Consider the following 26,841-nt stretch of genomic DNA (forward strand, 5'->3'; position numbering starts at 1 on the left):
CCAGGTTTCTGACCCATATTGCCATACAGGTAGCACACAGGGTGAACAGATCCTGAACTTTGCTTCAGCACAAAGACATTTTTGTCTCCCTAAGTAAAACACAAACTTCACATAGAAGGCAGCAACTCTTATTAGTCTAAATGTCCAGTTTGCTGCCATCATTTGAACTCTGTTAGCAACCTAGATAGATGAACTGGACAAGTTTTCTCCATGGTACTTGACTCCACTTGCACCAAGGATTCTGTAGGTCCAGCTACATCTCATGGCAGAAGACCAGTCAACTCCAAAGTGCTGGTGGTGTCTTGGAGACTTTGAGGGGCAGGGCTGAAATTCTCTGCCTTCTCCACAAGCAAGGAAATGTCAGTGGCATAGTCTTGATTAGTGGACGCTTCTTGGCCAGCCTTGATTCTAACATGTGGAGCGGCAAGTCCTAATATCCAGTCAGCTGCTCAACAGAAAAGTGATAGGGTTAGAATGCATCTCTGCTGCACACCTGAGATTGTGCTGAAACACAGCAAAAGCCATGAATCAAAGCACTAGTACTGGTGTGAAGATTGCGTGCCAGGTTTAGCAAAACATCTTGAATGCCAACTCCTTTCAGTGTGAGGAGTGCTGACCTGTCAACCAAATTGAACTCTGCTTTTATATCGACAAATACCACATGAAGCAGGAGGTTAAATTCTTGGCACAGCTCAGCCAGGAGCTGGAGGATAGGGACAGCTTCCACTGTTAATCACCCATCAGTGAAACCTGATTGCTGTAGATGACAATGTCTGTTATGGAGCAGCTGCATCCTACTAAACAGAATGAGACCAAAGACCTTCCCAGACGCTGACAACAATGAGATCAGCCTACAGTTGCCAGACTCGGTGTGAGATCCTTAGCCCTTGTACAGGGACACTATGATGCCAACTTTCCATTCTGGTGGTAAACTGTCTGATGACCGCACTTTTAGGAACAGTCGATGCAAGCTGATGCTCACTGATTCTCAGGCACTTTTGCGTAGCTCAGATGGAATACCATCAGGTCCAGCAGCACTGCCATTCTGCAACTTTGTCATTGAGGAAGTATGAAAGGCTATCCCAGATGATCAGTGTTTTCCCCTAGGTCTGCAGCCACGCGATTTAGCAGATCACATAGCTCTGGACAGCTGTCAGCAGGTGTGTGGTTCAACACGCTTTCATAATATGTTTTCCATCTGTCTAGGACATTGTTCGTGGATGAGAAGGGATTACGGGAGATGGGTTAATAGTTTTGGCCAAAACCTTTCATACAGAATTATTTTATAATTAAAAAATTTAAAAATAACCTACTTATATAGCACTGTAAGCATGTGTGACACAATCTAGTCAAAAAAGAAGACATTCCTGTCATGGTGACCTTACAATCTAAGGCCCTAAACCAGCAGAGTGATCAGCATGGCAGTCCTTAGGCCTGGTCTACACTACGAGTTTGCCGGATTTAGCAGCGTTAAATCGAATTAACCCTGCACCCGTCCACAAAACGGAGCCATTTTTTTCGGCATAAAGTGCTCTTAAAACCGATTTCTGTACTCCTCCACAATGAGGGGATTAGCACTGAAATCGAAATCGCCATTTCAAATTAGGGTTAGTGTGGATGCAATTCAAACATATTGGCCTCCAGGAACTATCCCACAGTGAACCATTGTGACCGCTCTGGACAGCGCTTTGAATTCGGATGCACTGGCCAGATGTACAGGAAAAGCCCCAGAAACTTTTGAATCTCCTTTCCTGTTTGGTCAGACAAGCTCATCAGCACAGGTGACCATGCAGTCCCAGAATCGAAAAAGAGCTCCCGTATGGACCGAACGCTGGATCCGATCACTGTATGGGGAGAGGAATCCGTGCTACCAGAACTACATTCCAAAAGACAAAATGCCAAAACATTTCAAAAAAATCTCCAAGGCCATGAGGGACAGAGGCTACAGCAGGGATGCAACACAGTGCTGTGCGAAACTTAAGGAGCTCAGACAAGCGTACCAGAAAACCAAAGAATCAAATGGACGCTCCAGGACAGAGGCCAAGACAGAGGCTGCTTCTACGCTGAGCTGCATGCAATTCTAGGGGGGGGCCGCCACCACTACCCCACCCCTGTCCGTGGACTCCGATGATGGGGTACTCTCCGCCGTGCCTGAGGATTTTATGGACGGGGAAGATGAGGAGAAGGAGGAGGAGCTTGAGGAGAGCACACAGCACACCGTTCTCCCCGACAGCCAGGATCTTTTTATCACCCTGACTGAAATACCTTCCCAACCCAATGAAGCCGGAGAAGTCTGTTAACGTGTCTGGTGATGGAATTTCACAAAGGTGTAGAGGGCTGCTCATGTGAATCACTGCAAGATTGAGGCCTAAATTAGGTAATTAGACAATAGATCATGAGAGATATGACAATAAAGGGGAAAAACAAAAACACAAAGCACATTAGAAAAGGATTCTCAAAGGATTCTCAAAAAATGCTGAATTAGCTTAAACAAACACACTGACATTACTAAATTCACTTTCTGGATTCAGCAATTTGATAGTTTTAAAGTGAGGTTTATGGGAGACAGGTAGTTTGGAGTCCAAAGTGAGATGTTTAATTAGGAGAAGTTCAGAGATATGATACAGAGTACTAAAAAGGTGCACTGCAGAAACTATAATGGGAAAATACCAACCATCCATATTTAGTATGTTCATCACCACTGCGCTCTTAGGCCATGTTTACACTTACCGCTAGATTGGCGCTGCTCAATCGATGCAGCGGGTGTCAATTTAGCCGGTCTGGTGAAAACAAGCTAAGTCAATGGCATATTACTCTCCCGTCGACTTCTGTCCTCCACCTCCCCGAGAAGCATAAGGTAAGTCGACAGGAGAGCATCTCCCGTCAACACAGCACAGTGTAGACACCGTTGTAAGTCAACCTAAGCTATGTCGACTTCAGTTATGTTATTCACATAACTGGAGTAGTGTAACTTAAGTCGACTTACCGCGGTAATACAGACAAGGCCTTACTTTTGCTTCAGATATCTTGAATGGCATAAGAAACCTTATTCTCCCTGCCATATACATCTCGCACAGTCTCAACTTGGGAGGGGGTGCAGTGAGTGGGATGCAGCCCAGAGGCATCTTCTTTAACAATAACCTGAAGTATTAAAAAATTAAATATTTTTGCTCGGTTGTATGTACAGAAAGACCCTGTTTAACCTATTAAAAGAAGCATTCATTCATTATGACTATTTCCAGTAGCACACACAATGCCATCATTCTCGCTTTCCCCTATTCCCCAACACACTCACAGTGTCAAAGATACCTTTCAAAACAAGAACCCAGGGCACACTATTCCAGTGCTTCTGCTGTTGGCTCTCCCAGGCTGCAGCAGCAGAAGTCCTATCAGTTTTCTTTGGTGTTCTAGAGAAAACTGTAGACAGCAATGAAAGTGACAAAGATCAGGTCATTATCATTCTGCTGCTGCTTGAAGAACTGTGAGCTGCAGCAGAAAGAGGCGCTGCAGTCATTCGCTAGGGAGGAAGACTCAAAATCAGAGTCTGGCCAAGGATAAATTAGCAGAGACACTCCACAAGCAAAAAGAACGAGGAGTACTTGTGGCACCTTAGAGACTAACAAATTTATTTGGGCATAAGCTTTCGTGGGCTAAAACCCCCTGCATCAGATGCATGGAATGGAAAATACAGTAGGTAGATATATTATACACACACAGAACTTGAAAAGATAGGGGTTGCCTTACCAACTCTAACGAGACAAATCAATTAAGGTGGACTATTATCCTCATGCTGATATATATCTATACACACAGAGAACATGTATCAGCACAAGGATAATAGTCCACTTTAATTGATTTGTCTCATTAGAGAGTTGGTAAGGCAACCCCTATCTTTTCAAGTTCTGTGTGTGTATAATATATCTACCTACAGTATTTTCCACTCCATGCATCTGATGCAGGGGGTTTTAGCCCACAAAAGCTTACGCCCAAATAAATTTGTTAGTTTCTAAAGTGCCAAAAGTACTCCTCATTCTTTTTGCTGATACAGACTAACACGGCTCCTACTCTGAAACCTGTCACCATGCAAGGCACTCCACAAGCAGAAAGCTGAGGGAGTGGAGAAGAGACACACACACCCAACACAGCAGCCAGTGGGCTCTGGGGGTGTACTTTCAGTGTCAAAAACCTACCGGGTGCAGCTGTGAGTCACGAAACCATAAAAAAAATCCAAAGGTTATGAATCCCAGAATACACCCCTTTCCTAACAACACAACTCATTTTTTATTTTGCAGTTCACCTTTAAAACCAAAGGGCTCAATACTATTCCCTCTCACATAAGTGACAAAACCCCCATGACTCCAAATAAAAGCTGGATCTAGACTAAATCTCTTGAGAGAAGCTTTTAATAAAGAGTTGCACTAAGATTTAGTGACTTTGTTAATTTGTTCTCAATTGAACATAATTGGGAAATTACGACAGTTTTGATGCAGTACAAATTTTCCTAGTCTAGACAACCTACCACCAAATTGTGCAGCCGGTATTACAGAAAACGGGATCATCAATAGTGAATGATTCACAGTAGCTCTAGCACCATTGCCCTAAATAATGGAAAATTACCTCCATTTCTGTACCACATCTTAACCTTGGCTTGTTTATTTTGCTGTCTATACTTGGCATGTTGCATTATATTTGACAAACTATGATTCTCTAGCATTTTTGGCTAGGGAAGGGTTGGGAGAGCTGACACAGATCTCTGTGTTCAGCTTGATTTTTGGTGAAGAATTTTCAACATTTGTACACTTGGACATTTAAATACCTCCAGAACAAAAGGGTTTTTCAATAATTGTGTGGGCATGTTTTCCAGGTGACTTCAGGGCTCCAGAAATTTACCAATCATATGAGTCAGAGATATAAACCAATCAGCTAAGTAACAGCACAAAAAAAGAGAGGGGAATAAGATGTGAGGCAATGGCTACCAGCCCGGTCCACAGCAACAGCTCTAGTGCTTGGGATCAGCTGCTTGGGAATGCAGAGCAAAATTGTCATGATTCCTGCCAGTTTTAATGCTGCCCATAGGGTTGCACTAAGATGCGAAAGCATCCAGTCACGTACTGTGCTAGCAAAACTAAGAACAGCAGCAGGAACACTAGGGCTGTTGTCCTTTCTAATTAAAGACAACAACAGTGCACCAATGTACATTTGAATTTTTTTTAAATGAAAGTTTCAATTCCACACTAACTAATGGTTCAGACTGCTTCAGTTTCCATGTAAGTTGAACAGTAAGCAAGTGGGTTTCCCAATTCTTGCTCTGTCTGCCTGCGGAAGTTAACAAGGAGGCTTTTATAAGGCTGCAACCAATGTATTAATTCAGTAGCGAGACAACTTTGGAATAGATTCAAGAAACAAACCAGTTCAGGTACATATACTAAATTGGAGATATTCCATGGCTAGACTCACTTCCTGATTTCAAAGAAGAAAAAAAATATGTATTTGGAACAGCTGGCACTGCAGTAGAGGAGAACAAGAGTATCCATTCAGCCCTGCCCACCCAGTCGCATTTAATAGAAATAAGCCATTCACTTGTGAAAGAGTAAATGTTCTAACAGAGACACAATATAAATACTGATTTTCCAGAAAAAGTTTATATACCATTGATTATAAAAAAAAAAAAATCTATACAATGACCAGAGAATATTACATTCCTTAATTTCAAGGACAATAAAACAAGGACGTCTCAGTCTTAATACTTCAAAATAATTTTCTTTTGTAAGGAAAAAGTCTCGGAGAAGCATGTAATATACACTTACTATCTTAGGTAAACATACTCATAACACTTGTACATTATTTATTTAAAGTGGGATTTAGAGCACATAAGTCACTGTAGGTCAATAAGACTTGTGTTCTTAAGTCACTTGGGTGCTTTTGGAAATCCCACTTTTGGGATCTTAAAGTTACGCAAATCAATATTACTGTTGCACCACTATGCAAAATTAAAACTATTGTGTATCACAATTAAATGTTATGAAAAATTGACAATGATCACTCAAAATGTGCAGTTTTCCAAAATATTAAATTGATTTTAAATGTAAAATTTCAAATTATAGACAGAAGGGTTGCAAAAAGACCAAAAAGTGCTAAAATAATAAGGACACAAAGTCTAAAGACAGTCAGTTTTTTTGGCTCTACTTGAAGACAGTGTTTCCTGGCAATAAGATTATGTATGTCTAATTTCAGTCTGAAGAAGCGATCAGTTAATTTAGTCAGGGATTTATATTTTACAATATAAATGCTGAGAAAGCCTTTATGTATATCAAAATGAATGGTGCCAATATAATAAGGTTTATCTACAGATGTGAATCAATACTGAAAGGATATAATTAGATTTATATAAATAAGCCATTCTTGGTGGCCAAATTCAGCAGCACCTTTATAGCTATAAGTTTTTTAACAGCCTAAAGGCCATAAATGCAACACTGTTACTGGGGCTTATGCACTGCTGTTCCTTCTTGGGGGTCTCAGGAAGTATCAGGCCTTTCTTTCTCCTGAGGTTGAATTCTGCACATTGGCTACTCTTGGACCAGAATCTGGGCTACAGCTTGCTGGGTACCAACCATGACTACTTCTGCAGGTCCAACTGGGATTTGGAATCTACAAGTGTTTCCCTTCAGAAGTCTATGAGAGCAGCTAATTAAAGTGAATGAACAACAACTTCAACACAAAGTACTGTTTATTCTTTTGCCCAATAGTATACAGCAGGCAGAGCCAAGATATAAAACAAAAGAATCCTACACTTATATTTCTTTACCTAAGCTCAACCACTCTATCCCTATAATTTGGGCAGATGTGTCTTTTTTCCCCTGCTCTGAATTGGGAGAAACAGCCTGCACCACTTCCAACATGATCCTTTAGTCTGATTGAGTTTTCCCAAACCATCAACTTTTTCCACTGATACATCCAGGTAGCTTCTCTCAGCTCATCCAAAAAATCCCATACAGGTTGAATCTTGCCCCATTGATGGCTCAGCCATTGTTATCCCAGGCCATGTCTACATTGCAATTACAGGCCACATCTACACTGTACCAGCTTGGAATAAGGGGCTGTTTAACTACGGTGTACGCCTTCAGACTTGGACTGAAGCCCATGCTCTGGGAAGCCTCCCACCCCTGCAGCACACTGCACAATTGGTCATCATATCAATATAAAGAAAAGGAGTACTTGTGGCACCTTAGAGACTAACCAATTTATTTGAGCATGAGCTTTCGTGAGCTACAGCTCACTTCATCGGATGCATACCGTGGAAACTGCAGAAGACATTATATACACACAGAGACCATGAAACAATACCTCCTCCCACCCCACTGTCCTGCTGGTAATAGCTTATCTAAAGTGATCATCAAGTTGTGCTGGAAATGGCTATTACCAGCAGGACAGTGGGATGGGAGGAGGTATTGTTTCATGGTCTCTGTGTGTATATAATGTCTTCTTCAGTTTCCACGGTATGCATCCGATGAAGTGAGCTGTAGCTCACGAAAGCTCATGCTCAAATAAATTGGTTAGTCTCTAAGGTGCCACAAGTACTACTTTTCTTTTTGCGAAGACAGACTAACACGGCTGTTACTCTGAAACATATCAATATAGGAGATTGATGAACATAGTAGGACCTTAAAGAAACAAGTATGTTTTTAAGTATCATGCTGACTTCCACAGCAGCCTGGTTTAGGGAAACATCCAGCACACATTGGTGAAGTTAACAGTATTTGCTACTTTACCTTTGCAGGTTAGTTACATCACCAGTTTTAAGTGTTACACAGTACTAGAGAGCAGCAAAGAGTCCTGAGGCACCTTATAGACTAACAGACATCTTGGAGCATAAGCTCTCGTGGGTGAATACCCCTTCATCATCCACTACATGCATCCGATGAAGTAGGTATTCACCCACGAAAGCTAATGCTCCAAGATGTCTGTTAGTCTATAAGGTGCCACAGGACTCTAGACTAAGACGGCTACCCCCCTAGTACTAGAGAAAAACAACAACAACATACATGGTCTATTGATATTAGCTGTTTAAATGAATAAAAAACATTGCTAAAATTAAGTGACACTGCTGAGGCAAATTTGCCCCTGACAATTTAGATTTGGTGAGTGAGCTTATACAACCCTAAAACCAACAGAAATGGAGGAGGAGGAGGGTGTTAAAATTCCAGATGAGACCCAAACAAAAACATCCCCAGCAGTGTTTAGAACTCAGGCAATGCACTAACTCAGGAAAAAGTGAAACTATCTATAAAACAAAGATAAGAGGGACTAGCCTTACATTTCTTTTCAGTTAAACAAAACACCAGCAGGAACAGTGACCAGCAGGTTTTGTTTGTTTAAATGTTTTAAAATCATATGGAGTTGTTAGTAACTTGTTTTGTTTTTTTAAATATTTGATTTTAACCAGTATTCCCTTAATGACACTGCCCAGAATGTCATAAAATACTAGGTGAAGATCCTTATAATACAAAGGACCAAATTCATTTTTGCGTAAGCCCATTGCAGTCAATTACAACAATGATTCTGGATCAGAGGGTTCTCCTACTCTAGAATCCAGAATAACTGAACACACACAGTTTAAGAGCAAAAGATTAAAATATGTCACGTGCTCCTCATTCTTGACACAGAATTAAGAACTTCCAACAATTTGATACAATAAATTAGTATGGAAACAATTTACAGGCACGTGTTTTGACCAATAATATTATCTCTAAATAATACAGAAGGAACAGAGATCCCACCTGTTTTGTCTAACATTCACCAAGAAATACTACACCAAGAAATACTAGTTTTCAATTTTGAAGTTTCCTTACCAAAAGAACGTGTGGGAAACTACAAAGCAATACTTTGACACTAGCTACTTGATTTCTACAATATTAATGGTACAGTAAGAAATATCTAATATTTATTATGGCAAGGAATAGAGGCCCATCTCTCCATATCACATCTGCTTAAATATAGCATTATTTTCAGACTCCCAATCATTTTCTTCACACACAGTATCAAAAACAACATAAGTGTTCTCGGGGAATGCTTCTTTCTCCCTAGTTTGCTAGTCTAGGGCCTGCACTGTAAATTGATTTGCCCATATGCCCACACCTCTATGAATAAGAACCATGGTTTTCATTGTTTGGCTTAAATCTTACTTTGACAGCTTTCTATTTAGCCACCACATTACAAAGAACCTCTGTCTCAAGCTGCCCCAGATTTATGAATGGTTACATTGTACATTGAATTCTTCATCTTTCCCTCTTCCAACATACTTGAAGCAGAGGAACCAAGGTGCAAAAGACAGGAGTGAAAGCCTGAAATCTGCATTTTTCCCTGTGCAAACCCTCCTTCCTACTTCTTCCCCCGGAGCCCAACTTTCAAAACATAAAAGAACGACCCCTGGAGGCAGATCCCTTGGGAATGAAGAGAGGTGCTGTTACCCAGTCTCACTCGCCTGCGGGAGCTACACTTTCACGGGTATATTCATTTTAAGGCAACATTTATAATCTCTCAATGAGACATTTACAATCCGATTGCACCACCACACCCTACCCCAGCCAAGTACCAAGGATTCAAGTCACCCTCGCTCGAAACACCCCCCTTTGTGCAAACGTGCCGTGCACATCCTCCCTCGCCGCCCCTCACCTTTTGCAAACTGCAGACCCAGCCTGTGCAACGGAGACCGCGAACCGGACACACAGGCTGCTGCCTCTCTCGAGCTCAGCAAGCAGGTCTGCAGACGAGCAATGCCACATCAGCACAGGCAGGCAGAGAGCCACCAGCTTCCCCATTGCTCTCCCTCCTCCCCCCACGCTACCGGTGCAGCTCCCCAAGCCGCTCACCCAGCTTTGTACCGCGTTGCTCAGCTTGACTTTCTTGCTCTGACTCCCAGGCCGCTCCATCTCCAGGAGAGGAGGGGGCGCGCGCGCACTGAGCGGGCGGCGGGGGGCTCCAAACGGGGGTGGGGGGGGCGGTGAGTGGCAGAGATGAGACTCTTCGAATGCGGCCAGCGGGCTCTGGACTCTCAGTCGCTCGTGCGCGAGCGCCAGCTGCGGCGGGGGGGGGGGGGGGTTCGCGCCGATACGGCAAAAGGGAGCTATAGGAGGAGCAGCCGCGCGCGCACCAGCCTCCCGCTACGCACAAAGTAGAGAGCGCGCGCGCCGGCTGCACTACGCACACGCACACAAACCGGAAGAGCAGGGAGGGGTTTGGGGCGCTTCCGGTGTTGCCGCTCTAGCCCCGCGGCCCTTCACTCTTTTGTCCCCTAGAGCTGGGCAGGCGGGAGACGGTGGGAGGCGCCGGGCCCGGGGTAGAGGGTGAGGGTGGGATGCGTGACTGACGTGCTGCTGGTAGCCCAGTCCTGGCGCCCAGGGCCATCCTCATGCGCGTCCCCGGGCAGCTGGCTGGGTCTCTCCAGCCTCCCCACAAAGCAGCCTGGCGCGGGGGGGTTGACAAGGGGAGAGGGATAGCTCAGTGGCTTGAGCATTGGCCTGCTAAACGCAGGGTTGGGAGTTCAATCCTTGAGGGGGCCCTCTAGGGGTCTGGGGCAAAAGTTGGGGATTGGTCCTGCTTTGAACAGGAGGTTGGACTAGATGATCTCCTCAGGTCTCTTCTAACCCTGATATTCTATGGGATAACCCCCCAAATAGAGGGCAGCCCTCTTGTCCTCCCCAAGCCTCTGGCCTCAGGTGTGGCCAGAACCCCAGCCAGGGACCACGGCACAGGGGGTCGTGCCAGCTCAGTGAAGCAGTTATGGGGTCTCCCCATCAGCACATAGTATCACAGCTCAATGATTTAGTTACACAAGGTGTATTGCAGTACTGCCAACAGCCATCAAGGCCCTGTGGGCTAGGCCCTGTACATGCAACCAGTAGGAGATAGGGCCTGCATTGGGCGGTGTACAATCAAAACAGACAAGACAAAGCTGGGAAAGGATCCAGAGGCAGAAAAGGGAAGTGAATGAAGACATGCTGCTGTGTAACACCCGACTGTTGAACCACAACATTGGCACACCACATGAAGGATTTTTTGGCACATGTTGCTTCATGTCATCACCATGTTACATCATGAGATGATGAAAACATGTCACAATACATTGCACCATTGTCACATTACACTGTGACACCTTCTCACGGTGCATTGTAACATCATTTTGTTGCAGCACATTGTGTGATTCTGCTGCACTGTCCTCGGGTTGTAGAATGACAGCAAGCTATATCCTGACAGGATGATATTTTACTACACCACCATCACTTTGCAATACATTGTGCCAATGCAGTGTTAGGAATTTGTGACAAACAAATTTGCTTCTTAAGACTGATTTACAAAAGTAGCAGCCCTATTTTGATTGTGCTCAAAAGAAGAAAAAATGTTAAAAAATGCATCTTAAAATGTTTATTTGTGATATCATCTGACATACCATTAAAAGCTGGGGTTGTAGAGAATCTGAGGGCAGTGAATTCACTGATGCCTACAAGCAAAGGTCCAGCTTGTGTGATTTGTACACCGATTAGAATGGTGCACGCTCCTAGCTATAGCTGGCCACCACTGCAAACAGGTGGAGAGGGAGTGGTGGGGCCAAGGGAACTTAAAAATAGGGAAAGAAGAAAAGCAAAAAAACCCAAATAAAATTAAAAGCAATCGCTGAAGTGTTCCAATGATAATATTATACTCTCACAGTATCTTACTGAAGTCAAGTCCCCATTGGACCCCTGCTTTTCTGTTATTTTATATTCTAGGAACCTTTTCTTAATGGAAATTGAAAAGAGAGAACTCACAGGTCCCTAAGTAACTGCTTTATCACTTGTGCTAAATGTAAGAGAAATGATAGTGACAATCTGTACTTTGAATCACTGATATGTATTATATTTACTATATAAATTAGACATTTTACAGATGTCTGTACATTGTATGTTATCTGACAAAGGCCCTATTCTAAGGAGAATGTTTTACTCACAACCACAAGTTAGAAAGATACCTGCTCAGAGGTAACAATATGCAAGGTTTATGTATTCGTCTAAAGTTTAAATCACTTACACAAGTTAAGAGTTCTTTGAAATGGGAAAATGGTTGTAAATGTGCCTAGATAAATTATTAGCAAGTAAGAAATAAACAAACAATTAGCAAGTCAGTATTAATAAATGAACGGAATTAGGAAATACATTTATTGTAGTTATGCATTGAGTTCTGAAGTGAATGATAAGGTAACATCCAACACTGGGGATGGTGGGGGGAAGCTTTTCAAGAACTATAAACAGGCATCTTTTAAAAAGTGGAAGTCAAATCCTAGTGAGGTAAATACAAAGGAGCATAAACACTGCTAAATTAAATGTAATAAGAAAAGCCAAAAAGGAGTTTGAAGAACAGCTAGCCAAAAACTCAAAAGGCAATAACAAAATGTTTAAGTACATCAGAAGCAGGAAGCCTGCTAAACAACCAGTGGGGCCCCTGGACAATCGAGATAGAAAAGGAGCACTTAAAGACGATAAACTCATTGCAGAGAAACTAAGTGAACGGTGGTCGGGACCCAGGCAGTGTGAGTGCCACTGAAAATCAGCTCACATGCTGCCTTTGGCACACGTGCCATAGGTTGCTGACCCTGACCTAGACATTGAGGAGTCTGCTACAACCTTGGCTTAAGAGGCATGTGGCTTTCAGCTCATACAGTCAAGGCTCGTACACTAAGATTCAAATGTCTAAGGTTCAATCCTGCCCACTGACAACTAGGGACTGTCGGCATTGCAAGTGGGGGCTCGTCCGAGATGTCAGCTGGTAAGTCTTTGAAGCTCAGAATGTGCTTCAACATGTCCTCTCCCAGAAGTACACCCATAGATGTTTACCTCTTCCAGGGGCCATGGAGTAAGTGTAGATCAGGGGTGGCCAGCCTGTGGCTCCAGAGCCACATGTGGCTCTTCAGAAGTTAATATGCGGCTCCTTGTATAGGCACTGACTCCTGGGCTGGAGCTACAAGTGCCAATTTTCCAATCTGCCGGGGGGTTCTCACTGCCCAACCCCTGGCTCTGCCACAGGCCCTGCTCCCACTCCACCCCTTCCCGCCCCATCCCCTGAGCCTGCCATGACCTCGCTCCTCCACCTCCCCCCAGACCCTCCTGCATGCCATGAAACAGCTGATCGGGAGGTGCGGGGACGGACTGGGAGCTGCCGGTTGGTAGGAGGCGCTGGGAGTGGGGCGGGAGCTGATGGGGGGCCTGCTGAGTATTACGGTGGCTCTTTCTTTGGCAATGTACATTGGTAAATTCTGGCTCCTTCTCAGGCTCAGGTTGTCCACCTCTGGTGTAGATAATAACACCCAGACACTTTGCACAGGATTCTAACACACTAGTGCTATTTACTTAATCACGCAGAAAATACACAGATTGGAAGAAAAATTGTAAACCCTACACGAAATTCCCTATCTCAGTTTCCTCAACACACCAAGCCTTTCTATGGGCCTGGATCAGGGTCACTTGGGGTCATCCAACATCCTTCTGTTGCAGTGCATCACTTAGAGGCACAAAAACAGAGCCTTCTCCCCCAGCTCAGATAACCTGACCTTTGCCAGTTTATCCCCTTCCTTCCTCTTCCCCAAATGTCCTGTGGGTCTTCCCCTAGTGATTTCTTTTAGAACCTTTTGTTTTTGTCATCTGTCTCTTTGTTGACCTTCAGTAGGTTCCACTCCTAACCCTCATTCTTCTTAACACCACCTTGGCCAAACTGCTTCCCTACTTAGCATAAGTATGTTGTGTTTAGAACATAGTTTTAAAGTTAAGTGTTTCCTATTATCCTCAGCCCAGTGAGGACCTGCAGTAGGTTTTCTCCAAGAGGATGGATACACAGAGAAAGAGGTTTCCTATGATTAGGAAATTTCATGACAACAACTTCATAATATCAACTGGTTTCAGAGTAGTAGCCGTGTTAGTCTGTATTCGCAAAAAGAAAAGGAGTACTTGTGGCACCTTAGAGACTAACAAATTTATCTGAGCATAAGCTTTTGTGAGCTACAGCTCACTTCATCGGATGCATTCAGTGGAAAATACAGTGCAGAGATTTATATACACAGAGAACATGAAACAATGGGTGTTACCATACACACTGTAAGGAGAAAGAAAAGGAGTACTTGTGGCACCTTAGAGACTAACCAATTTATTTGAGCATAAGCTTTCGTGAGCTACAGCTCACTTCATCGGATGCATACTGTGGAAAATACAAAAGATGTTTTTATACACACAGACCATGAAAAAATGGGTGTTTATCACTACAAAAGGTTTTCTTTCCCCCCACCCCACTCTCCTGTTGGTAATAGCTTATCTAAAGTGATCACTCTCCTTACAATGGGTATGATAACCAAGGTGGGCCATTTCCAGCACAAATCCAGGTTTTCTCCCCTCCCCCCCCAACCCACTCTCCTGTTGGTAATAGCTTATCTAAAGTGATCACTCGCCTTACAATGTGTATGATAATCAAGGTGGGCCATTTCCAGCACAAATCCAGGTTTTCTTCCCCCCTCCCCTCCACTCCACTCTCCTGTTGGTAATAGCTTATCTAAAGTGATCTAAAGTGGCATCAGATCTAGTGAGGATTCACCTCTCTCCCAAGTTTTGTGTAAGTGGATAGTAGTTCTGAAAATACTACTTGGCACTGAAAGGACGGGGGCAGGGAATCTAATGGGACCAGAGCTGAGACAGATGCTGCAGGTTTCTGTGTCTGGAGAGAGCTTTTTGATCAGAGCCAAAACCGTAGAATCTGCTGAGTCTGCAGATGGAAGGACAGCCACTTCCAGGAGGAAGTTGTCAGATGAACCCGCCCCTCCTTCCTCCTGCCCATGAGTGGAAGGATGTGGGAGAATCTCAGAGGGAGATATTTACAAATTTTTCCTCTCTTCTAATAAATGTGAGCTGGGATTCCCCAGAGACATGGCTGCTCCTTATGAAACTGGTGATATTGTCAAAGAGCTCAACTGAAGCTCAGTTCAGCATGGCCCTTTTTTTATTAAAGGTGTGATGGAATGAAGGGGAATAGTTTCAGCTGAATAGGTTTGGGGTTGTTAGACTTTTTCAGAAGAATTCGTATTTTTCATGTGTAGTAACTGACTGACATATTCCAACAAATGGGGAGCTGCATTTTAGAGGTGACAAAGAGAAACTTTGATAATCCTAATACAAAATGGTCTATTCCTGCTCTTATTATTCACATGTAATTTTGTTTGTGGTATACACCCAAGAATGAATTTAGCCTGGGGGCACACAGAGGTAATGGGATGAGGGGGTGGGACCACAAACCTGATAAGAGTGCATGTGATCACAGACTTACTATTGGGGGCAGTGATAGTAAATGTATTCTGGGTAGGTGCTGGATACATGCAAACCTGATTTGATTTTGGTGTGGGGAGAGGGTATGTGAATGCACATCAACCTGATTGATGGGGTCTGGGCAGGCTAATTACAAACTTACAATTGATTACAATTGTATTAAGGGGTGCATGCAATCTTGCTTAGTGGGGGAAACGGCACCAATCTAGCCTCTTCCAACACAACCATCTACTACACTAAACATCCAAATTGACAAGTTTTTGCGGGGAAAAGTAATCTGGTAAAAAGTAGAATAGGAAAAGGTGGCAGAGTTCAGGTGTGGTGTGTGGTCTGTTTGAATGGAAAGGCTAATTATCATTCTGTACCGATTATTTTAATATGGAATTACTGTGAACTGGGACACTGATTTGTCAATGTATTTAAGCATGTTCCTAGTTCGAGCATGAACAGCAGCGGGATGGCTCACAAACTTTAAGTTAGTCACGTGCATAAGTACTCTCTGGAATTGGGGTTTTATGGCTGAACAATTACTGGGCTTTTTTTATTCTCCTTTTTTCTTTTTGGTTCAATAGGTATTTAATTCAAATCATGATTGCTATAGGTTGCCATTTTCTATCAAATAATTATTTATTGATAAGTAACAAATATCTATGATAAATACATAAAGAGGAAAAATACATAAATAATAGATTGACATAAATATCCCGTTACAAATATTGTAAAATGAACTGAAAATATTTTCACGGTGCACGGATAGAACAAATAGTAACAGCTTTTAAAATTCCCCTGCATCTCATTATAAATCATGTGTATAATATTACTTGATTTCAGTTAGTACTTCTTCAAATGTTGGTATTTAAATTTCTAAACTTCTTTGTGAGTTTGTCCTATATTTGAAAACCCCACAATTCCACATGGATTCTCCTGCTAGCACTGAGGCCAAACTGCTTGTCTCTTATGAAATAATTGGTATCTGTTCACGTTCATCCTGGGAAACTGTAGGTCCTTTCTTCCTGGTCAGGGAGTCCCATTTTCCATCACTGCAACCAAACATGTCTCAGGATGCCCAACTTGCCGATGAGCCTGTGTTGGAATCTCTGAATGGAACTCTCACCTCAGGTCGTTTCCCACCTCAGGTCATTGTGGCCATGAAAGTCAGTATGTACAGCTTTCCTCTGGGTGTTTTCTTAGAGAAAGGACCCAGAATATCCACAGCTGTATGCTGAAATGGAACCTCAATTATGGGGAGTGGCTGAAGAGGGGCCATGACCTGGTCTTGGGCTGTCCCACCCTCTGGCACACCTCACGATACAAGACATAGGTAGAAATGTCCTTGCCGATTCCCTCCCAGTGGAATGACTTCCCCAAATGGTCTTTGGTCCTATTCACCCCAGCATGGCCACTAGGGTGATGGTGGGCTAAGCTCAAGAGCTTTTCCCTATACTTAGTTGGAAGCACCAACTGTCTCTGAGGATGGCAGTCCTCCCTGTGCCGACCAGAAAGGGTCTCCTTGTGTAAGAGTCCTCCTTCTACAACAAACCCAGACCTATTAGAAGAGCTGAGAGGTCGTGGGTTTCTCCGGGCCGCCGTCCAAGCTCCCTTGAGGCTCTCATCCACTTCCTGCTCTGCGTGGAACTACTCCCTTGATACTGGAGACAGGAGTTCCTCATTGGGTTGTGGACTTGGGCTTGGTCCCCCTGGAAGTGATGCAGGTGACGGGGGTGTCTCCGTTGACTGTTAACTGCTCTCCGCTGGCGCACTAGGTGGTATTTCAGGGTCCGGTTGAGCCCCTTGTGCTGGGTTAGCTGCTGCTGCAGGTTCAGGCTCCGTGGCACCCCTTGGTGCTGGCTCCCCGGACTCTGGTGGGGTTGTAAGCACGGGTTCTGGTGCTGACTGCTCCGCCCGTTCCAATCCTTGGACCGATTCTGGCTGGGTCCCAGGAACTGCATCTACAACCGCTGTCATAGACTCTGGTCTGGGGTCTGGTTCCACCACGTCTGTTTGGGTCCCTGGCCTGGTGGTATCTGGGGACACGGACCAGGCCCTAGTAGGAGGCTCAGAAATGGAGTTAGGTGTGGAGGCCTGTTTAGCCTGGCTACGGATGAGCATCCCCACGCTTTCTCTTAGCCTCACATGATTGGCTAAGCCTTCTCCCAGCAGCATGGGAAGGGGATAGTCGTCATAGACTGCAAACGTCCATATTCCTGACCAGCCCTTGTACTGGATAGGCAACTTGGCTGTAGGCAAGTTAAAAGAGGTGGCCTTAAAGGGTTGCACCATCACTTGAGCCTCTGGGTCAATGAATTTGGGGTCCACCAGGGATTCATGGCCGCAGAGCGGACACCTGTAGATAGCTGACTCCTGTGCTCCAGTGTCTCTCCACGCAGTAATCTTCCTCCCATCCACACTCAGTTTCCCTTTGCTCTGGAGGTATTTGTGAGGCATGTGGGCCTGAAGACTCTCGGTGGGACCCTGGGGTGATGAGTTGCAGTCGGCTGGTGCTCTTGGGGCAGCTGGCCTTCACGTGCCCCAGCTCATTACGTTTAAAGCATCGCCCAGCTGTCTGTGGGCTGGGGCGAGGTGGGTGGTTGGAGAGGAGGGTGGTGGGATGAGAGGGCATCTGGGAGGTGTCCCTGGCTGTGTGCAGGTCTCCTCCTTGCAAGGTGGGGCTTTGGGCTGACCCTGATGGTGGGGTGTTGACCCGGGTTGCCCCTTCTGGTATCCCCTCCAACTGCTACTAGCTTTCTTCTTCTCCGCTACCTCCACCCATTTGGCTCCGATCTCCCCCGCCTCGATTACAGTTTTGGGCTTCCCATCTAGGATGTACCCGTGATGGGTTAAAAAGAAAAGGCATACTTGTGGCACCTTAGAAACTAACAAATTTATCTGAGTGTAAGCTTTCGTGAGCTACAGCTCCTGGGTTTGGGAACTGCCAACTGATGTGCCGAGCTTACCTCTGAGCTTGTTTTCTCTGGCAGTTTGGGACTTCAGTGCCCTGCCTGGTTCGAGCCAGACACGCTAGCCTGCTACAAACCCAGACCCAGGTCTGAACCACGTCCCATAAATTGCAGGCTTACCTGAAAACAGCTTAAGAAGTGTTCCTGTCTCCAACATTCTGATGCCCACCTCCCAGTGGGTCCAAACCCCAAATAAATCCGTTTTACACTGTATAAAGCTTATACAAGGTAAACTCATAAATTGTTCGCCCTCTATAATGCTGATAGAGAGGTATGCACCGCTGTTTGCCGCCCCCCACCCTCTCCCAGGTATTAATACATACTCTGGGTTAATTAATAAGTAAAAAGTGATTTTATTAAATACAAAAAGTAGGATTTAAGTGGTTCCAAGTAATAACAGACAGAACAAAGTGAATTGCCAAGAAAAATAAAATAAAACACGCAAGTCTAAGCCTAGTACAGTAAGAAAACTGAATACAGACAAAACCTCACCCTCAGATGTTTCAAGAAGCTTCTGTCACAGTCTGGACACCTTCCTAGTCTGGGCACAATCCCTTCCCCGGGTACAGCCCTTGTTCCAGCTCAGGCGGTAGCTATGGGATTTCTCATGATTGCAACCCCCTTTGTTCTGTTCTACCCCCTTATATAGCTTTGGCACAAGGTGGGAATCTTTTGTCTCTCTGGGTCCCCACCCCTCCTTCTAAATCGAAAAGCACCAGGTTTAAGATGGATTTCAGTACCAGGTGACATGGTCGCATGTCCTGTGAGACCCCAAGCCTTCCTGACTCACAGGAAGGCCTGCAAAGAAACAGAGCCATCCACAGTCAGTTGTCCTGGTTGATGGGAGCCATCAAGATTCCAAACCACCATTAATGGCCCACACTTTGCAAAACTACAATAGATCCTCAGAGCTATTTTTCAGATTTGTAGTTTCAGACACAAGAATGATACATACATGCAAATAGGATGACCACACTCAGTAGATTATAAGCTTTGTAATGATACCTTACAAGAGACCTTTTGCATGAAGCATATTCCAGTTACATTATACTCACAATCATTAGCTTATTTTCATAAAATCATATAGATACAGATAATTGCAGCATATATGCAACTGACATTTGCAAAATTCATGGCATATTTCTCACATCATTTCTCCTCCTTTTCCTCTCTCTCTTGGTCTGTGTCAAGCTTACCTGTACTTTTCCTTTTATGGACAGCTTCATCCAAAACTGTGCTAGATAACTAGTAAGGGCCCTCAAATAAACCCCTTTAATCCCAATTTCCCTTGAGGGGCTTTCCAACTTTGGGGAGCTTTTTGGCTAAAAGACAAGCTTCCTTGGCGTATATTCATCTGAACTTCTGACAATGTGACAACCCTTCAACACAACTCCTTTCACAAAAGAACAATTTCATATCTAGTGGGGTGATTGTTTTCAATTACTTGACTGTGTACATGCTGGTGATGGTCAAACGCACAGATAATTGCAGCATATATTCAACTGACATTTGCAAAATAATAAAATGTTAAAACTATCTTCTATGTTGAAATGTTGATTTTCAAAAACATATACTAACTACAAGTCAGAATGCATCAATTCTCCCCTTGTATAAATCTGTGTGGTATAAATCTGCTCCTTGAACATCTGTCAGATACTTCTTTGCACTTACATTTACTCATACATTACACAGTGATATGACACACAGGATCACAACACAGACTGACACACAAGCAGAAGGACATAAATAGACAAGACAGAGGTGCTACCACTGTTACCTAAACACAAAATCTTGCATAAGGTAAAGAACCTCCGCAGGCTATGGCAAAGGTGATTCCAAGCCACAGGATCGATGTTTTTCATGCTCATACTCACCGAGTAAAACATACTCTTCAGTCTAGATTTGTTTTCATTTCAGGTCAAGGAAAAACATGAAAGAAAGGGCTTAACCCTAAGAGGCACTAACCGCTTCCTGCAAGGTACTGAGCACCCTGAACTCCCACTGAACTAGTGGGTGCTCAGCACGTCTCCGAATTGGGCCCAAAGACTGAACAAACAGAAATTTTTCATGGCAGAGAAAGCATAGTGACTGTAACATGCTGCATTTAAGGACAAGATGGCAGCTGCATTAGGCAGGGAGAAAATCTACTTTTACAAGTGTAGTATTTAGAAAACAGCCTTTAATTTACATTGCTATGTGTAGAAAAAATAGTTAGATGTAATAGGCAAGATTCTGCCACTCCTACTCACACTGAGGAATACCTCACTCTACTAACACTGATTTCAATGTGGCTTGCTTGTAGGGTATTGTACTAGTCAACATAAGAATGGCAGAATCTGGCCCAACATGAGAACAATGGGCCAGATCCTCAGCTCATGGAATGCAGCATGGCACCACTGGCTGGCCCAATATCATTAGAAGAAAACAGATAATCCTAACTAGAAGTCAGTCACAGTGATTGGTGTAAGAGGGTCAGAGCCAGAGCCTGACAATAAAATTCATATATAGAGAGAGAGAGAGATCAACACTAAGAGATCATCCAGAGCTCTGAGATAATAATAGAGAGCCCCTGACTAAGCCAGCCCTGATTACAGAATGGGCCCCACCTGAGAGAAATTAGGTGATTCCAGGTTTAACTACTGAGTGGGCCCAGCTGAGGAAGGGCTGGAGGAAAGAGAATGTAGAGAGTCAAAAGGTGCCTGCAGGGCCTTGAATGAGCACCCAGGGAGTAGATGGGGAGACCTAGAAGGTAAGTAAAGAGGTGAGGACGGTAATGGTGCAGGGAACACTGCACTATGGGTGGAGGATTTGACTTAGCTGTGCAGTACAGGGCCTGGGGCTGTAACCCAGAATTGAGGTTGGGACTGGATTCCCTACCAGCCCCAAGGAAGTGGTGTACAAGGGTAGGTGAGCCCAATGAGGGGGCTGCAGGCTGAATGTGACTGTGCTAAAGAAGAGCTGTGCAGAGGGTGGAAGCTTTTGATTTCTGTTAAGAGGGTTTTGAACTTTAGTTTGGGTAGCTGACCCTGGAAGGAATGGGCTAAAGACTGTACCCTGGCTGGAGGGATATGAGTTTTCTGAAAGAAACCACCACAGCCCCAGAGTGACTGTTGACAAGGGCTGTTCCCCTACAAGCATGCTGTCATGCCATGCCTGGCCATGAGGAAGTGCAGAGAGGTGAGTAAACCCTGTTACAATGCTTTTTCTTGCATTACTTTAACTGCTGCATGTCTGAAATGACTACATTTTTGTAGTTTTGCTTGTCCCCTCTCTCTCTTTCTATGCCTCACGGCAAGCATTGTATCTCAGCCCTTGTCTACATCCAGCTGATAAGAGCACCTTTGGCAAACAGTAAATGACTGACTGTCCTTTGGCCATAAGTCTTTTGGAAGAAATTTCATAGGCAATGAAATCAAAGATTGCTTACTTGAAACTTCTTTTTTTGGATGGGATAAGTATTGCTTGTAAGTCATATAAATAATTGTGCTGCTAAGATTTGAATTTACTTAGTGCCTGGCCTAGCCCAAATTTGGTTGGTGGTTGGTTGGTTTTTATTCTACATAGATTGGGCTGCCTTGAAACAATAAAAAAACCCTCCAAACTAGAAAAGGCACATTCCTCTCTCCTGATTTCAGTGGGAAACTTTACTCCTTCTAAGACACTAAAAGTGTGTGCTGTAGCAGAATTGATCCCTTGTTGCCACATTTTCGAGAGCTCTGTTCCCATTTGGGTGCTTTTGTGAAGTGGCCAGACTTTCAAAGGTGCTCCATACCTGCTAGCTCCCACCATTCTAGCCTTTTGAAAATCAGATGCTAAATGTTTGTCAGTGCCCTAATTATGTTCTTCAAAGGCAGAAGGAATGTGGGACCTTTTATGGTAGGGTACTTCTGAGACATTGTAGCTCAGGATAATAGAACAGACTTAATGCTGCAATTCAGCTAATTAAAATGATTGTAGTCCCTTGAGGAACTACATTTCCCAGGATTATTTCAACTGAAGATCAGAACTCTTCCTCTGCCCAGGTATAAAGGCCAAGTCCTGGAAAGTCTTGATAGAGGATCTTAAACAGCATAGTATAGAGACCATCCAACCAGGTATGCATGTATGTCTAAATGACAGAGTTTCATTAGCCCCGATTTTATCTACTCCCTCCAAAAATTGTGTAATTTAACTTTTCCTGTCGTGCTATGCTTTCTTAAATACTCCTTTTTCACCAATTCACTACCTGTCTGAGGTCATGACCTACATGGTTCAGGATTGCTTGTATGTTTGTCGCTCTCAAGAGGCTGGAGAACAAAAAAGTGGGGGGGGGGGGGAAGGGAGGGAAGGAGGTGAAGCAGAACACATTCATGCAGACATCAGGTCATTTGTCTACACGCATGTGTCTATTCCATATGTGACCAGAACCTGAGATCACCGGACTTATTTGCTCACTGGCATAGCAAGCTGTGATTCCCCAAACAAGAAAATAAACACAAATAAATGTTATACCAATAAAAACCAGCAGGATCCTATTAAAGGGAAAAAGGCAAAATACCACATTTATTGTGAATACAGAAAGAATCATAGTAAGCAGTTATAGCTATAACATTCCATTCAATCTCATATTTATTCACACATTCATTCATACAAACACACACACAAGTTCTGCAAGGTTGTTATCATAGTTACCAGCCTTAGAGTTGCTCATGCCAAGCTACTGGCCAGGTGGCCTGGACATGAGGAGGGAGCAGGGCCTTGTCAGATGCTCATCTGATGCTCCTGGAAGTTGGTTTGCAGAATAGACCCCAAAGTTCTCACTTTTTAGAGTTTATTTTTATAGGAATTTCTTCCTATGCCAGTCTATGGGAATTGCTTCATCATGCTGTTGCTGAATCAATCAGCAGATAGCACATTCCTGACGGCTCCGTGCTCCAAGATGTTATCTTGTTCTTTGGCTCTCCCATTCTTGAGGCTTTTGGGTGGATTCCAGTCTGCCCTCCGGGGGTCCTCTGGTTATTTCCATTTGACGCCTTCTTCAGCCGATGGACGCTGGATTCTTAGGCTGGCACCTCCCTCATCATTCAGTTATTATCCACACCAAGCATCCATCCACATAAATCCTCTCTCTATTTTAATCACAATTTTTAATACAACAAAAGGGTGGGGAGTCTCTGGGTGCTGTTTCTGTTGTTAGAGTATTGCTTTGAGCCTCTCTCTCCGTGAATTTCTTTGAGAACAGACTGTCTTAGAATGTACTAACACAATTAGCAGCTTGCAAGCCTCGCACATAGAGGGAGAGAAACAGTACCAAAAACCAAGAGACCTCTTAATTAGTAATACCCTGGAATTTAAACTATGGGGAATCAAACTCATTTGTGATTTTAATACAGAACTTCTTTAATATGATCCAACATAAAGGATCACATTCCCCACCCCCCCAGTCAGATTCACAAAATAGAAGCACTAGGTAATTGTGCATCTGGTGCCTAGCCCCACTGCTGCAGAGTATGTATCTACCCTAGCCATGAGTAAAACAACCATCACCATAGTACTTTAGATAGGTGGGTAACACCATTACTTAAAAAAGAAAAGAATTGCTCATTGCTGTATAGAAAATGAGCCCTATGGGATGTATTGTGTATTTGAAGATTGTCCTCTATTGGGGCCAGGCCTTCAAGGATGTTCCAGCATTTTATTTTGTAAAATATATGGGCTCTTCCTGATCCCCAGCAGAGGGATGCTCCATAGGCGAGGGCCCTTGGCTCCAGAGTGAAGTGTAACTTGAGCAGTGAGCGTTGTTATAACCCAGCTTACAGCTTGGAGGGGAAAAAGTACAAGTTTACATAGAGTTTTAGTGCCTGGACAATCCTATTGTGAGGTACTTGTATGGCTCCCATCTTCATATATGATATCTGGGCATCTCCAAAGTATTTAAAATAGATTGGAGCTGGAAAGGACTAAACTGGGTCAACCGGGTAGCCCTAACAGTCCTCCTCCAGGTACCATTCCCCACCTAAAAGGTAGGTGATGATACAGAGGCCTTCTTAAAACATTTTGAAAGGGCCTGCCTTGGGTACAACTGGTATATGGTGAAGCTGAGGCCACAACTCAGTGGACCTCTAGCAGAGATGGCAGCTGAAATGCCTAAAGAACACATGAACGAGCACAAACCTTTTAAACAAAAGGCCAGAACTAGAATGGGGCTAACCCCCGAGCATGCCCATCTGCGGTTCAGAGTCTGAAGGTGGAAACCAGACGTGGCATTTTCCCAACACGCTGACCACATTGTAAAAAATTGGGATGCCTGGATATCAGGAGCCATTATCCCAAATCTCTGCATTACATCTGTAACGATGCTGGCTCTGGCGGGACCTAACTGAGTGTGCCACTTCAGGACAAATTGCTTCAAGCAGGGCAGTTACAGCCCAAGGCTGGGGTTTCTGTGCACACCAAGGCAAACCAAACCAGCCAAACAGAAGACTTTGGTTTTACCCCACTGGCTAACCACAAGTCACGCAAGCAATTCCCTTAGATACCCCAGTTTCACGGTATCGCCACCAGTGCCACTCATTATGGGGACAAATGGTTATGAAAACCGATACCCCAGTAAAAGAAGAAAGATTCTGTCGATCCCAAAGGACCAAGCCCCAGACGCAGGTCAATATACAAATCAGATCTTACCCACAAATCACGCTGTTGCCAATCCTTTAGAATCTAAAGGTTTATTCATAAAAGGAAAAGAGATTGATGAGAGCTAGAATTGGTTGTATGTAACTGATTCCATTTAGTAATGGCAAAGTTCTTGGTTCAGGCTTGCAGCAGTGATAGAATAAACTGCAGGTTCAAATCAAATCTCTGGAGTACATCCACAGCTGGGATGGGTTTTTCAGTCCTTGGTTCAAAGCTTCAGTGTAGCAAAGTTCCTCCAGAGGTAAGAAGCAGGATTGAAGACAAGATGGAGGAGCTGCAGCAGCTTTTTATATTCTCATGCCATGTGGTCTTGCTTTGTTCCAAAGACAAGCAGTGCACCACATGGCCTGGAAAAACCTCAGCGTTCTATCCATAGGTATGTCCCTGCATACCTTGCTGAGTCACAAGGCATGTCTGCCTTCTCTCAGTGGGTCAACTGTATAGGTGATGGCCCATTAAGGACCATCAAGCAGGCTAGGCAGAGCTGACACCAACTTGTCTGGGGTGTCACCAAGAAGCATAGCATAAGTTTGAAATACAGACAGTATAGAGCCAATATTCATAACTTTAATTACAAAAATGATACACATCTAGACAGCATAATCATAACCAGCAAACCATAAGCTTGTCTTAGACACCTTGTTTGACCCCCTTTAGGCAAGATTTGGTGCCACTACAGGACTTTGGTTGCAACAATGATCTATATGGTCCCAGCTTATGTCTAATGTCATAACATCCATTTATAGTATGAGATCATTAAACAAGTTTTAACTGTTGATGTCTTCACAGAATGATGGCTTCTAGTGAAAGTATGAGACTAGAATTGGTGTATGCTGAATTTGTCAGGCCAGTGGAAACTCACTACTCGGTACCAGTGAGTCCCTTGCCCTCTTGCATTGGCATGCTGTTAGAATCACAGAATGCTACTTTATATCTATTTTAAATACTTTGGAGATGCCCAGATATATCATATATGAAAATGGGAGCCATAAAGTACCTCACAACAGGATCTTCCAGGCACTAAAACTCTGTGTAAACTTCTACTGAAACCAGGTTATCAAGACCTGTTTAAATAATCTGTACTTTGATTTCTGCACCAATAAAACCTGTGTTTGTCCTCTCTCTCTCTCTCCTATATATTGCCTTTTCTGATCAAGTTTAGTATTCTTGCCAGCAAGTTAAAGAAGTATGGATTGGATGAATGGACTATAAAGTGGATAGAAAGCTGGCTAGATTGTCACGCTCAATGCATAGTGATCAACAGCTCGATGTCTAGCTGGCAGCTGGTATATCAAGTGGAGTGCCCCAGGAGTTGGTCCTGGGGCCGGTTTTGTTCAACATCTTTAATTATCTGGATGATGGAATTAATTGCACCCTCTGCAAGTTTGCAGATGACCCTAAGCTAGGGGGAGAGGTAGATATGCCGGAAGGTAGGGATAGGGTCCAGAGTGACCTCGACAAATTAGAGGATTGAGCCAAAAGAAATTTGAGGTTCAACAAGGACAAGTGCAGAGCCTGCACTTAGAAAGGAAGAATCCCATGTGCCGCTACAGGCTGGGGACCAACTGGCTAAGCAGCAGTTCTGCAGAAATGGACCTGGGGATTACAGTGGCTGAGAAGCTGGATATGAGTCAGTGTGCCCTTCTTGCTAAGAAGGCCAACTGCATATTGGGCTGCATTAGTAGGAGCATTTCTAGCAGATCGAGAGAGGTGATCATTCCCCTCTATTCGGCACTGGTGAGGCCACATCTGGAGTATTGTATCCAGTTTGGTCCCCCTGCTACAGAAGGGATGTGGACAAATTGGAGCGAGCCTAGCAGAGGTCAATGAAAATGATTAGGGGACTGGGGCACATGACTTATGAGGAGAGGCTGAGG

At 44.0% G+C, this 26,841-nt stretch overlaps 1 protein-coding gene across 2 annotated transcripts in view; it reads right to left on the bottom strand.

Moving 5' to 3' along the window:
- Positions 1-9,982, bottom strand: part of PAPSS1 (3'-phosphoadenosine 5'-phosphosulfate synthase 1) — a 72,697-nt gene extending 62,715 nt beyond the window's left edge. The window contains exon 1 of one of the 2 annotated variants that reach the window (XM_077815113.1): positions 9,870-9,982. In XM_077815113.1, coding sequence (XP_077671239.1) covers positions 9,870-9,929 — 60 coding nt within the window. In that variant the 5' untranslated portion in view covers positions 9,930-9,982. Of the gene's footprint in view, positions 1-9,672; positions 9,694-9,869 lie in introns of those variants that run through there. The other variant, XM_077815114.1, reaches the window with a different exon arrangement.
- Positions 9,983-26,841: the final 16,859 nt, after the last annotated feature.

This window comes from Eretmochelys imbricata, chromosome 4, assembly GCF_965152235.1.
Source record: "Eretmochelys imbricata isolate rEreImb1 chromosome 4, rEreImb1.hap1, whole genome shotgun sequence".
NCBI classification, from domain to species: Eukaryota; Metazoa; Chordata; order Testudines; family Cheloniidae; genus Eretmochelys; species Eretmochelys imbricata.